This window comes from Euleptes europaea, chromosome 4 (assembly GCF_029931775.1).
Source record: "Euleptes europaea isolate rEulEur1 chromosome 4, rEulEur1.hap1, whole genome shotgun sequence".
NCBI lineage: Eukaryota > Metazoa > Chordata > Lepidosauria > Squamata > Sphaerodactylidae > Euleptes > Euleptes europaea.
Genome location: NC_079315.1, coordinates 103924510 through 103939292, shown reverse-complemented (window position 1 = coordinate 103939292; position 14783 = coordinate 103924510). Strand labels below are relative to the sequence as shown.

Here is a 14783-nt window from a genome sequence, read left to right as displayed (position 1 = left end):
GCATTTGGGGAATGTTTCTTTCTGCTCTCTTTTTTTGCCCAATTTTTTTGCCGGAATGTATTTGAACTGCTTTTTAAAGGATACCGATGAATTGTTTTTATTGTACCCTGTAAGCCACCTTGTGGGTTGGTATTTGAGGGAAAGGTGGGGATGGAAACAAATGAATAAAATCACTGCAAATTGTACTTTCTGACAGCATATGAAACTGATTGACAAGAGTACTGGTCCCTTTTGCTTAACATTTGTCTCAGTACTGGCTGTGGCATTCCAGAGTCATAGAATCAGAGTTGGAAGGGACCACCAGGGTCATCTAGTCCAACCCCCTGCACAATGCAGGAAATTCACAACTACCTCCCCTCCACCGCCCCCCCAGTGATCCCTACTCCATGCCCAGAAGATGGTCAAGATGCCCTCCCTCTCATGATCAGCCTAAGGTCATAGAGGGGCAGAAAGGTCTTTCCCAGCACGTGTTATCCAAAATCCTTGACTGGAGATGCCAGAGCTGCCTGCCAAGAATGTGCTCTGCCTCTGAGCCCTATCCTGTCTCCAATTGTAGCATATTCCTCTGCAAACTCCATACCTTATTATTTATTATTAGGACAGTACCCAGCTTGCTGGGGGTAAAGGGGAGATTACTGGGGAAGGCACTGGCAAACCACCCCGTAAACAAAGTCTGCCTAGTAAACATCGGGATGTGACGTCACCCCATGGGTCAGGAATGACCCGGTGCTTGCACAGGGGACCTTTGCCTTTACTATAAAGAAGGTTCAACCCCGTTCAAGTCTCTTTATTTGGAAAAATTTATACGTTGCCCTCTCCAGGGACATAAGCAGTAGCTAACATTTCCACTCTAAAAGAAGAGTTGGTTTTTATATGCCAACTTTCTCTGCCACTTAAGGAAGAATCAAACCGGCTTACAATCACCTTCCCGTTCTGTAACAGCTGATCTTGGCCATCCAAGCGGCCCCCCCTCTTGATGTTTACAGCTCTCACACCAGTGGAAGCTATTCGGATCATTTAGTTTAAAGCTAAAGCGTCTCTCACTCATTAGTCCAGCTATGACCCAAGTAATACTGCTGGTTCACAATGCCACCTGGTGGACACAAAAAACACTTGGACAGCTTAAGAACATAAGAAAGGCCATGCTGGATCAGATCAAGGTCCATCAAGTCCCGCAGTCTGTTCACCTAGTGGCCAACCAGGTGCCTCTAGGAAGCCCACATAAAAGAAAACTGCAGCAGCATTGTCCTGCCTGTGTTCCAAAGCACCTAATATAATAGGCATGCTCATCAGATCCTGGAGAGAATAGTCATGCATCTTGATTAGTATCTATCTTCACTAGTAGCCATGAATAGCCCTCTCCTCCATGAACGTGTCCACTCCCCTCTTAAAGCCATGTTTAAAATTTAAAAAATAACACCCCCCCAAAAAAAAAAAAAAAAAAAAAAACATTACGGGTGGCAGCAGGGGTGAGGGAGTAAATAAAGGCACAAACCTTTTCGGTTTCTGTCTTCACATAACTACATATCTCTTGAGGTCTTGAGAACAGCTTCTGGCTGCACAAACTTGCACAGTGGTGTTGCAGATTTTGCTAGTTATGGGCGCTGCAGCCTTCAATGGTCTTCTCAAGGAGATCCAGAGAATATTGTTCCTGCTAGAGATCTGGAAGCAGTATTCTCTTGTTGAAGCAATGCAATGCACTCCTAGGGATCTGTCCAGTGGTTTAAACTGGTTGCATCTTTGTGGTTTGTGGACTGTTAACATTTCAATACATCTAGTGGAAAAGGGCTGTAAAGTCCCAGCCGACTTAAGGTGATCCCATAGGGTTTTCCAGGCAAGAGACGTTCAGAGGTGGTTTCCTCTAGGTTATCTGTTCAACAACCCTGTGAAGGGGGTTTGACTGGGAGAATTACTAATCCAGCGGCCACCCCAGTGACCTTCTTGTGGGAGGGGTACGGTGAAATCGTGACATTCATTCGAAGACAGTGAGACAACCGTATGAAGTTTAAAGTCCGGTTTATTAACAATGCATCCCTTTGTTAAGATAATGCTTCAGGAGGCTTTTTAACGTTTCATAGACGTGAACTGTACACACTGTACAAAAAAACCAAATAAAAAGAAAACAAACAAACAAACAAAAAATAATCAAAAGTGGCCAGAACCATTTTGGGGCAAAGCCTCTTTTAAAATTATATACAGCTCAATGAAATATTCTTACAGAAAATATAAATATTCTTTTTTTTCTTTCTATGTTACAGGTATACAATATAAATCAGATTTCGAACGTCCATTCAGTGACCTACAAACAATACAACTTTCAAATATGTAGCAGCTCATCAACTTAAAAAAAAGAAAAGAAAAAGAAAATAGGACCACATGGGGCAGAGAAAACAAGCCTTGATTTTCCCCCATTATTTCTTCCCCTCCTCAGAGTTAACTAAATTTACATCATCTCTATTAATACACATTGTCAGAATTATTGGCAACCACTATTTAAAGTACACCCTCATTACATCTACAAAATGCACCCCCCTCCCAACCCAGCACAAGATCTTTTTGTGCTCATCCAACCTATGCCAAGTGGCAAAATGGCAAGTTACCTTTTTTTTGGCATAAATTACATTTTTAATCAAATTAAATAAGTGTTTATTTCACAAGCAAGTTCAAGCAAAAAGTGCAAGTTTTGCATGCTGTGTCTATTGCTATTCACCTACTTTACAAAAATATTCCAAAGAAAATCCACAATCTTTACTGGATTTTAAAAAAAAAGTTAACAAAAAAAATATGTAACAAATCTGGAGTTTTTAAAAAGATAAACCTAGATAAAATTGTGAAACCCACCACTAGGCTCTTTTCATTTCTAGAAAAAAAGGGAGAATTTCTAAGGGGTTCTACCATGTTCCCATCACCACTGGCACACTTCTAGGTATAACATAGTAGCAGAGCACAAGTGGAAAAGGCTGCGCAACGCGCAACATGCTCAGCCCCCTCGACTGGGCCATGGTTTTCTGTACAGAAGGGGAACCCGAGGGGGTCAGGTAACCGGGGGTTATTGCAACAGGCAGTCTCAAAGGAACATGATTTTCCTTTCACGTAACAACAACAAAAGTAATAAGATTTAAAGGTTTTCCATGCCTCTCTCTTATCAAACAATAAGTGGAGATGCTGAACTTCTGAGGAACCCAAATCTAAGAGCTTGGCTGTATGACACAATACTTATTTTATCTTTACATTCTCTTACAGGAAACAGAACCCCAACAAATTCTATTTAGGATACAGTGAATGCAGAAAAGGCTGTCATATACAAATTGTGCTGATCTGCAGCCTGCTTGGACACCATTCTCTGCAGGGCTTGCCCTACCAGGGCCAAGGGAGCTCCCATATTCAACTGTCCTCTCTTCAACTTTCCCCCCAGTGAGGAACACCATGGAAGGGGGGTGGGGAACTAGGCTTCTGCAAAGAACATACAAGCCTGAGATTCACTCTTGCTCTTTTCTGAAGAGAGGTTCTAAGGTGGATCTCTGTGTACGGAAGCTATAAAAGGTTGACTCTGAAGGAGGCTGAACTTAACCTGTGACCATAATTCACTATGTGATGGAGGGTTGTGGTATTTATGCAGGGATCGGAAGCACTCACACAACATCTCCCACAGATTGCACAGGCCTGATCTAAAATGATGCTAGCAACTGGCCCTGAAGTGGAAATTTGCCAATGGGTAGTTCAATTCAATTCTAAGCATTCCTAGTGGATAATCCTACCCAAACATGAGGTCCCACAGTACAATCCCCGCCATACTGTGTTAATTAGCCAATGGAACTAGGCATAAACCACTACATGAGAAATGTTTGGTATAGTACATCCTCTACACATTTGGAAATCTGTTGAGTTCTGGACATACGCTTGAAAAATTCATTTGATGCTATTTCGCGGTTTCCAGCGGTGACTTGTAACATCGCCACTGAATTAGTTCAACACTCCGTTCAGAAAGGAAGCAAGAGCTGTTGGTGTTTGAAAAGAAAAAGGGGAGGGTTTAAAAAAAAGTTCAGAAGGGTATGCATTGTCAGTGTTTTCCACTAACGATTTGTAATAACTCTTCACTAAGTCCTGTGGTCAGAAAGCTTCACCACCTAAATATGTTTTGTTAAATATAGATAAAAACTCACTTTCATCTACTACTTCCATTTTTGAAACTAGAATTGAAAAATACAGAGTTATTAACTCCAGCTAGAGTAACCAATTTAAAGACCTTATTACTCTATACTAACTTGAGGTAGCATTTACAACTACTACTAACAATCAGCTATTTCTGTCTTTACTTGGAATATTAGGCTAGTCCTTTGGAGTTTATACCACTATTTGGTCTATGGTGACTGGTGTTTTGGTTTTGCGAAACATCTCTGTAAATATTGATGAATTATTTTCAAACCTATTCTGTTAGTATTGTATTGTTATTAAGTAAGCAGCTGTGTCCTCTGCTCCTTCTTCCCAAACAAATCCTTAAGGGCTCTCATGGGTAAGGGAAAAACTCCGGGAACTTAATTCCAGTGCGAACACCCACTCAAGTCCCTGAAAGAATTCCAACGCAACAAAACAGGATTCAATGCAATCCATGTTACCAACTAGTAATTTGGAGGAAGGTTGAAATGGTCAGTTGCGTTCTTACTGTCCTCCTTGGGTTACCTTCAATCCAGACAGATGGGTTTGCTCCACAGCTCAGTAGATGAAAAGAAGGAAGAGTTCTGTAAGAAGCACTCTGCCTTTTCCTGCAGCCTCCTAGTCGAAGGCTTTCAAAGCAGCAAGCAGCATTAACCTGGGAAGCTCCCCCCTCAAAAAGACTGGATGATAAAAACACCTTTTCAGAATATAAAATAAAAGGTGAACTAGGTGATTACGAGGGAAGGAAGATGGCTAACCTCTTACGATCCTAGTGTTCAGTCAGGCAAGGAGCTGTGTCAAAGGAAAGTATCTAGAAACCTGATGGAAGAATGCTGCTTTCGTATAGGGCTTTCTTTAGATTTTTTGTTCTAGAAGGATGAGTTGAAATGGCACACTTTATCCTCTCTACAGGTCCTCTCTGCCAACTCCAAATACATGGGACACACTACTGTAACCCTTGAACAGTAGAATTTACTCTGGGTTTAAATCATGGGATGAGACCGAGGTTGGTATTTTTGCTTGTAGCTTAGCATGGACAGAAAAGGCACACGGGTTCGGAAAGAACCTCGAATCAGCGCCTTTAGGAGATTTTGTCCAAGGAGGAAACTTGTGGCTCACTGGAGGAGAGACATTAGCAACCTCAAAACAGGGGGGTGCACAGATTGTCTGAGGAGGATGAGAGAGGAGGACACTCACTAAAGCTGCTATTCAACACTCTGTCTTGGAGGACATTTGAAAATGTTGAACTTTTGCTTTAACTAGGTGCATGCAGTACAACTGGTGCCAAGATACAGAAGTAGTATGATAGCCTACTCACAGAATATCTGACCTGCTAAAAGGGTAAGAGAACCACAAAGAGTTTAGTGCTCTGTACTATTTTCCTCCAAGCTTCAGAGTCAGGTTGTACGGACTAGTACGTAAGAACCGCCCTTGCTGGAGTACATCCCACCCGCATTTGCAGTCTTAACTAAGTAACCACACTCCTGTTTGGGAAACTAAAGCCTGCGACACCAACACAGAACAATCAGACTCGTCACAATTTGGAACTGGAGAGGGCTGGAAGACATGCAAGGGATTTGCTGTCTGATGCTGAGCAAAGGCTACTACTCCAGAGGCCGTTGAATCCCCACGCCTTACTGGCTCCTCTTCTTGTTTAGAAAGACGGCAAAAAATGTTCAGAAGCATTATGATATAACCACTAAAGGTGTCCTGCCTGAGACATTATTTGGTTGGATCCGGACCGCAAATTCAAGAGACCCCTGATGGGAAGAACCATGACTGACATTAGGTATACTGTCTAGAGACGGTGCTTGGATATAGTCGTTATCTAGATACGGCAGATGCAAATTCCTAGCTCCCCCCGCCCTCACATTAACCAGCATTACAACTAGCATCTTGAGGAAGGTTCCGGGTGAGGTAAACAAGCCTATGAACGAATGGAGTGGCTGGATGGTTTCTTTCAACAAACGCCTTTTGGTGATGTTCCTGGAAGATGAGAAACCGCCGAGCATCCACCGGGTGTTGCCGTGCATTTCGCAGCACAACCCTGGGAACATGGTCTCTAGCGCCAGACTCTCTCTGAATAGATTTCTCAACTTCCTGGTGGAGGGGGGAGGGAAGAAGCCGCTACATTGACAGTCACTTTCCCATGAAACTGTCCACTCATAATTGGCTAGTGTTCTAACGCTGAAGGAGCCCGCTCATGAGCAATGCCAGAAACTTCAATTCACAGCTACACTTACTCTCTCACGACTCAGACCACGAGCACAACGATATAGGCAGGCCTCTCAGATGGTCCAAGATGGTGACCAAGAATGGGAGAAACGCCCTGCTGCATAACTAAGACTCCGAAGCGTCAGGAATGACTTTGACAAGCAACTGCTCATTTCTTCACCTGTCCAGCACAACAAACCAGAGCAAGGACTAGAAAACCTACCCTAAAGGGACTCAGGAAGCACTGTAATAAGAAGCTCTTTAAGACTAGGCAAAAGATGCTGCTGGAATGATTCGCCAACCATCAGCTGAGGCTGAAGATGATGGGATGCTAGAGGAAGGAACCAAGCACTTCTAGAGATGATTTTCCTACTTTTAATTTTTATAGAGGTCTGCCTCCTTTCCATCAGCTGCTGTGGAGCAAAACCTTAAGTATGGACAGGCGCAGAATGCCGTATTTCATAAAGGAATAAGTCATATGCAAAAAAAAGAAAAAAGTACATTACAACGCCTAGGAACAATAAGATCCTAATGCAGAAATAACAGCGCGCTAGTTAAGGAATATGCCAACTTGAGCAAATTCCAGGTTGAGAAAAGGATCCTTGTATTTATTTTAAAAATGTGAAGGAGAGAAGTGGTGGAGTCTGTGGACATTTTCTTCCCAGTAGAGTCCAGCTGAACTATTTTCATACACAAGAAATTATAAAGTAACTTACATTCCACTACAGCCTTTGTAATTAAAGTAATTGGCCTTTTGTATATACAGGTTTGCATATATCAGTTAATCTGATCCTAGAGGAGGCTTTGATTTCTTTTGGTCTGGGACAAAATGAGTGTCGTTTCAAGTTTATGCTTCTTTTAGTTTAAGAATTGCTTGCTAAAGATATGGGGGAGGGGGGGAGAACTGACCTACACAATGTCACCATCATGTAATTTGTGCAAAAGGTCTCTGAAAGAACACTGGATTAAAGCAAGCTCACGGCTACTTCAACATGGCAGGTTTAAGGCTTTTCACTGCAATAACTGGTATTCAACTTTCATGGGTATGACAGAAGCAAAGTGGTTAAGAGAAATGTAAAGACATGGAATGTGGAAGCAATTTTGTGAATCTTCCTTTCCTGATCAAAAGCAGCAAATGGGAATATATGTCTTCATTTTGCTGGAATAAAGTATGTACCCTTGTCTGACAGAAGTCATGCTTATTAAAAGGTTTACATTTAGACAACCAATTTACATACTGGATGAGCAATTAATGTAGGAAAAACCCACCCAAAAGACATGCATTATATGTACAGAAAATATCTGATTCTAGGGGATTGATAAGATTGATTGGTTTGCTTAAAATCAAACTGTAGTGAAATTCCTTAATTGATTCAGTCACCACATCATCACATGTAACTGCAACAAAACTGCTAACACAATTTTTTTTGTTAACATAACAATAAAAATAACTTAAGACTACCCCAGTTTACTGAGGTTCTTCTCTCTCCCCCCCGCCCCCGACGTTAGAAATTTCCCAAATAGTGTTTACAAAAATTAAGAAAAATATCACAGAAGGCCCGCCCATCATTAACCCCCTGATGTCCATGCTCAGAGCATATGCCATTGACGACAACGGGATACAGCCTAAGATACCCTGACTCCCGAGATCCAGGAATTAAACAAGCAAGGCTCTCTGTTTCTCCAGAACGGAAGTCAAAAGTCAGCCGTGTAAAACACGTCCCTGCACATTGTCCTCTTTATCGTTACGATGCTGCATTAAAAAAAAAAAGTGAAATGAAAACCTTTGCAAGTGTTCGGTCCTTGGTTCTTCTTGCATATCTTGGTAATTGTTACTTTCACTCTTTCAACGGTTACTTTCACGCTTTTAACTATTCCCCAAAGGGCTCGGATGGCGGAGGAAGTGAGCTCCGTCGAGGGAAGGTTCTGTAGCTCCAATTCCACGTACCAGGAACTTCTCGAACGATTCAGGCTTCTCCCGTCGGTGACCGGTCAACTGGAAGTCATCCAAGGCTACCCAGCGGCTTCATGTTTACTGCACCCGTGGCGAACGAGAGGTCAGGATTCGGTGGACAGGTCAGCCATTTGTTGGTTTGCCGGAGTTGCTAGAACAGCTTCTGCTTCTTCATGCATCTGGAAGAGATGATACAGGGATGAATGAAGGTTCAGGATAATTAATACGGAGGCTTCAGCACAACTGTTGGCTAGATTTCTCATTCCCTTACCTGTAAAAACTGTACATCTTGAAAGAGCTCCTGTATGAACCTTCGAGATGGTAATCGAAAGGTGCAGTGAGCTAACAAGTAGGACACTTCAGAGTAAAGGCAAATGTCATCAAATGCTTGGGGAAACTTCTCTTTAATTCTAAGAGAGAAGAAGAAAGCAGCTTATTTCTCATGGGAACACTGTTTTTTATGAACTGCTCCATCAAAATAGGAAGGAAAGGGAATTATAGAATCATAGAGTTGGAAGGGACCACCAGGGTCATCTAGTCCAACCCCCTGCACAATGCAGGACATTCACAACTACCTCCCCCACACACACACCCAGTGACCCCTACAACATGCCCAGAAGATGGCCAAGATGCCCTTCCTCTCATGATCTGCCTAAGGTCATAGAATCGGCAATCAAAATTGGATCTAGTGCCCCAAGCAATGCTACTGGAAATCTCAAGCACTTATGGCAAGAAAACAAATACAGACAAAAATATGCTGTTAAGTCTATTCAAAATATGAAATGCACACACATAAATCTGTACAAAGTTACAAGTGATGCAATAACATGCAATACATGTATAAATTCCGTTTGGAGGTGCATCAACTCGTCCGTGAGACTCTAGGTCCTTGAAGATGAATAAGACTCTAGGTCCTGTAAGCTGCATAGGTGAAAGCCAAAATAGGTCTCCGGTAAATATCCTATTTCACAAGCCGCTTTTTCGTCATTGGCAGTCCCCAGAAGCTAAACAATCAGAACATATGTTCCAATGCAGGCACATAGCCTTCCTGTAAGCCTGGATGGCGAATCTGACTCCTACAATATGCCCAGAAGATGGCCAAGATGCCCTTCCTCTCATGATCTGCCTAAGGTGATAGAATCAGCATTGCTGACAGGGCCATCTAGCCTCTGATTAAAAACTTCCAGGGAAAAAGAGCTCACCACCTCCCAACGAACCCTGTTTCACTGAGGAACCGTTCTAACTGTTAGAAAGTTCTTCCTAATGTTTAGACGGAAACTCTCTTGATCTAATTTCAACCCATTGGTTCTGGTCCGACTTTCTGGGGCAACAGGAAACAACTCCGCATCATCCTCTCTATATGACAGCTCTTCAAGTACTTGAAGATGGTTACCGTATCACCTATCAGCGAACAAGCACTGAATGCTGTATGCAAGTATATGATAAAGAATTTCAGATGACCAACCCAAGGGAAAGAGGAAGAAACCCAAGGGAAAGAGGAAGAAAAATACAGAATGGACAGAACAATACAAAACCGAAATGGTCTCAAGGAATATCTAACCCAAGACAAAGGGCTTAATTCTCACGATCGCTGCAACTCATGCCGAGTGCAAGAAAAAAGATTTGCTTGTGCTGTTATGGCTGGTATCGGTGGTATCTGACACTGTATTCAGGCTCTGCAAACACTGCATTTGTGGTGCTGCGTCGAAAATCGGTCTGGAATGAATTGAATGTGCAGACGACAGCACACACATGGGCCAGGACTCAGAATTTTCAAGCAGCCAACGCACACGCGTAGGGTTATGAGAACAGGTCTCAACAACTGAAGCTGCCACTGATAATTTTATTGTTTAACTGCACAGCTGTGGTCAGTGAGCCCGGGTGGAAATCCACTTGGGGAAAGATGTGAAATGCTAGCTGTTGGGTTGGGGATCCATCTGAGAGCCAGCGTGGTGTAATGGTTAAGAGTGGTGGCTTGGAGAGGTGGACTCTGATCTGGAGAACCGGGTTTGATTCCCCACCCCTCCACATGAGCGGCGGAGGCTAATCTGGTGAACTGGATTGTTTCCCCACTCCTACACCATGAAGCCAGCTGGGTGACCTTGGGCTAGTCACACTCTCTCAGCCCCACCTATCTCACAGGGTGTCTGTTGTGGGGAGGGGAAGGGAAGGTGATTGAAAGCTAGTTTGATTCTTCCTTAAGTGGTAGAGAAAGTCGGCATATAAAAACCAACCTTCTTCTTCCTCTGAATCTGTTCTGTAGGGAAGAGCAGGGAACTCCCCCCACCAGCAGATATGCCCTATAATCACCCGCTGCTGTTACTCAGTCTTTACATTATTTCACCTTCAACGTAACCCCAGTGAATCCTCTCTGGATATGTGCCAAGCAGTCGACGATGCCAAGAGCACATCTACATACCCTCTTCTCCCCAGCTCCATAGGCAAACTAGTCAGCACAGATCCTGGCAGTTTGACTTATCACCATGTCCTCTGCTTTCCACACACTGTGCTGATGGATGCACTCAATGCTTGTGGAATGCTACAACTGTAGCAAGAAGAGAGAGCCACTTACGTCAAGAGCCCTGTTTCATGGCCCTTAGTTCCAACTGAACTACTCAAGTTGATGACTAATCGCAAGACTTCTTTCCTCAGTAGTATGCGGCAAACTGGGGTGTCATCTGGAATTGACTTTACTCCTTGGGGAAAAACAAATTTGACTAAATGAGGCATTGCACCCAAACTGATAAGGAGGCGATGTCAATACTGCTGAAAATGCAGACAGCACTACGAAACTAAAGCCACTGTGCAGTAGTGGTTAGAGTGCCAGACTAGGATCTAGGAGACACAAGGTTCAAATCCCCACGATACCATGGAACCTCAATGGGTGACCTTGAGGCAGTTACATTCTTTTAGCCTAACCTATGTCACAGAATGATGTAGAGTCAGCGTAGCGTAGTGGTTAAATGCAGTGGTGTGGAGCGGTGGACTCTGATCTGGAGAAAGGAGTTTGATTCCCCACTCCTCCACATGATCGGTGGAGGCTAATCTGGTGAACTGGGTTGGTTTCCCTGCTCCTACACATGAAGCCTGCTGGGTGACCTTGGGGTAGTCACAGCTATCTTAGAGCTCCCACAGCCCCACCTACCTCACAGGGTGTCTGTTGTGGGGAGGAAAAGGGAAGGAGATTGTAAACTGGTTTGATTCTTCCTTAAGTGGTAGAGAAAGTCGGCATATAAAAAACAACTCTTCTTCTTCTTGTGAGGATAGAACCTCGCTTTGGGGAGAAAGGCAGGGTATAAATGATTTTTTAAAAACCTGCCACATATCCACTTAAAGCAAAACAAAATCACCTTTAGATCGAAATGACGGAGGAGATTAGAGTTACAGGGAGAGATGTTTGCAGTTTCTATCTTCAGCAAGAGCTTATGCAAGAACACACATTCCTGCCAATTCCACTCTACATCGCATCCCTCCCACTGAGTCCAATCTATTCAGTCTTTTAAGATCCAAGGGTGAGTTGTTTTGCTTTGTTTTAACTGGAAATATGGCAACTTTCCCCCTCCTGCCTTGCTCCCCAATGCCGCAACACTCAAAAGGTCCCACAATGCTCAACAGCAGTTTTGTGGGAAGCGCAGGGACCGCAGTGGGAACTGGCAGAGACCCTTCACTTGAACACTGCTCTGTTTGCAGTTCTTTGGATCCAAGCCATACAGACCAAGGGGTTAAGGGTGGATTTCCCCCCTTTTTTCGAGGTTCGGTGGAGTCAAGGGAGATCTTGTGTTTAAACCATTGCTGGTTTTCCTGATTGGGCGCTCTCACTTCTATGTGCAGTAGAGGGAACAGGTCAAGAGCTCCAAGCTCTACTCCTGATCTGATTATACACAGAAGAATGTGAGCATGTGGTACAGAGGCATGGAGCAGGGAGAGAGAGAAGCAGTAATTTCTAAACAGCCCCAGGAGAAGGTATGTGCAGCTATTTGGCAGAAGTAATGTTATAATTTAGGTCAAAACCCTTTAAAGTGACAATCTTATGTATGCTTCTGAAATATGGTCAACTAAACATTGTAAATACTTTACATGGAAAAAACCATCAGTTTTAAAGTACTGTCCTCTCTAATATTAAATGGATTAAAGATAGAGCACTGAAAAATGTATACAAAACTGGTGTGGCTTTTTACCCTTAAATTGGCTTCCCCCACCCACCGCCAAAGCAAGTTTTGTCTGCAAATAAGGGGGTTCCCTAGATTTACAACTTGTTCTACTTAGATATTGTATCCGACCTTCTTAGATACAGTGATAAAGTTACTTACCTATCACAAGATCTGTACTCTTGGTGCTACTAGCTGAGCCATGGGACACAGCGTCGCTACAACCTGAAATGCCGGAAAACTTTGAGGACTGGGAAACCACATCCAGATGGTTATGCATGGGCTTTCCACACCAGTCAGAATAAGGAATATCTGAAAACTCTGACAACAAATTCGGGTGCAAGTTATATGAAATGGGTTTGCGTATAAGAAAGAAATACAGTGTAATTACAATTGAAGTTATGGAATGTACTAGAAAGTGCAATGGCGAACATAACCGGGGATAGAGGGTATGGTATAAATCAACTAATCAATTTATCAAAGGAAATACCAAGTAACTCTCCCCTTAAAGATGATTCCCAGAAACGTATTTAAGGATACATATACTAGATATAGCCATAGAAAGGATCAACCAGCAGCCAAAAAACATAGAAACATAGAGCTGGAAGGGACCTCAGAGGAAAGCAAAAGTTAGCTTCCATAGAATTTGGCACACTTAATCTAAATTTAACGACAATGCAGGTTTTTAGTTCTCACGGATGTGAGAACTAAATATGAAAACATATTTGCGAAGTATTGAACACCAACAGCAGGCTGAAGCAGGCCTCTTAATTTCCAAGCCCTCGTAGAAGAATCAGAGACAGCAACAGAGATGCAGAAACACTGCTCGCCTTGAGACCGAAACCCAAGAGCAGGAAAACTCACCTGTGTGAGTCAAGGTAGAGTTGACCTTGTTGTTATGCTGATAGCCCAGAATGTATGTGCAGACACAATAAAGGCAATTGTCCTCTGTGTGCTCTTGGAGCCCGGTGTCTTCCATGTTTTCTAGGAACTGAGAGGCGTCTGAGCGACTTGTGTTCATAATCTCCGTCAGGCTGATCTGCTGCCGAAGTATCTGGAAGGGACTCTTTACTAATTCTGTAGAACCACATGGGAAACCTGGAGGTGTGTTACATTAAGCCACGTAAAAAGCCATGCAAGGAAAAGTACAGCTCCCAATTCAACCCTGTGATATTTTCAGAAAATTGATTTGTTCCCAGTATGTTTTTTTTTTTTTTTTTTTTTGATGTCAAGTCACAGCAGACTTACGGCGACCTTGGTGGGGTGTTCAAGGCAAGAGATGTTTGGAGGTGGTTTGCCATTGCCTGCCTCCAGGTCCCAACCCTGGTATTCCTTGGGGGTCTCCCATCTAAATACTAGCCAGGGCTGACCCTGCTTAGCTTCTGAGGTCTGCTGAGATTAGGCTAGCCTGGGGCTATCCAAGTCAGGGCAGTGTCACTGGTCACCATTATGGAAAATAAGTTCCAACCTAGGCATGGCATGTGAGATCCATGATTAGGAGCCACTGCAGTTTCAAAAAACTAATTAGCATCTCAGCTTTTGATTTGAAGATGGGTGAAAGGCAGTTGAGGGACAGTGCTAATTTGCAGCTGATTATTGAAATGGCATGGGAGCAAAGGGTTAAGCACTCCTTCCTCCAGCCATCCTGTCACCAGTTTTTCGAAGCAACAAATGACATGGAGCTGCTAATTAGCGTCTTTTTAAAAAAGATCTCTCTCTCTCTCTCCATATCTACTTTGCTCCTAAATTAACATTTTATTAAATTTCACCTGCTCATCTGAGTCTTACTACAGAGGAAGTAGTCATAAGTAAACAAACCACATACTTCTTTGCTACCTTTATACTCCCACACTAATGATCAGCAAACACCAAATCTTTCAAAATGACCAAGACAGGAACTATGGGCAGGGTCCAAACACCTTGGGTGGGGGAGAAGCTTGGATAGACTATAAATACTCCCAAATGTGAAAAAAAAAAGGCCACCCTAACATAAGCCTAGAAACTAGGGGGGAAAGGGTACACACATACAGCATTCTCTGCACTGTGGCTACGACAATCTTGGTCTGAATCAGAGCCATGGCCGCCAAGTTTATTTTTTATTTATTAAAAAAAAGAAAGAAAGAAAGAAAAGGAGTACCTCCAGCATCTTGGGCGAAAACTCGAGCTCCTCGTTCATCAGAGGAAGGCATCGTTTTCTTCTGGAAATAAGGAGTTTCCTTGACCTGAAATATTGTAAATAAAAAAATTGTGCTTCTGAGTTTTTTTTAAAAAACTAACATGTCCTCTTTATACTTGTCAACATGTGGAATAAT

General features: G+C 43.0%; 1 protein-coding gene across 1 annotated transcript in view; it reads right to left on the bottom strand.

The window, feature by feature from the left end:
* Positions 1–8400: 8400 nt before the first annotated feature.
* The window catches only part of RICTOR (RPTOR independent companion of MTOR complex 2), an 84707-nt gene continuing 78324 nt past the window's right edge, over positions 8401–14783 (bottom strand). Inside the window, exons 33-38 of the mRNA XM_056847792.1 lie at positions 14609–14693; positions 13336–13569; positions 12634–12792; positions 10896–11019; positions 8595–8733; positions 8401–8502 (exon numbers count right to left, since the gene is read on the bottom strand). Coding sequence (XP_056703770.1) covers positions 8428–8502; positions 8595–8733; positions 10896–11019; positions 12634–12792; positions 13336–13569; positions 14609–14693 — 816 coding nt within the window. The 3' untranslated portion in view covers positions 8401–8427. The remainder of the gene's footprint in view (positions 8503–8594; positions 8734–10895; positions 11020–12633; positions 12793–13335; positions 13570–14608; positions 14694–14783) is intronic.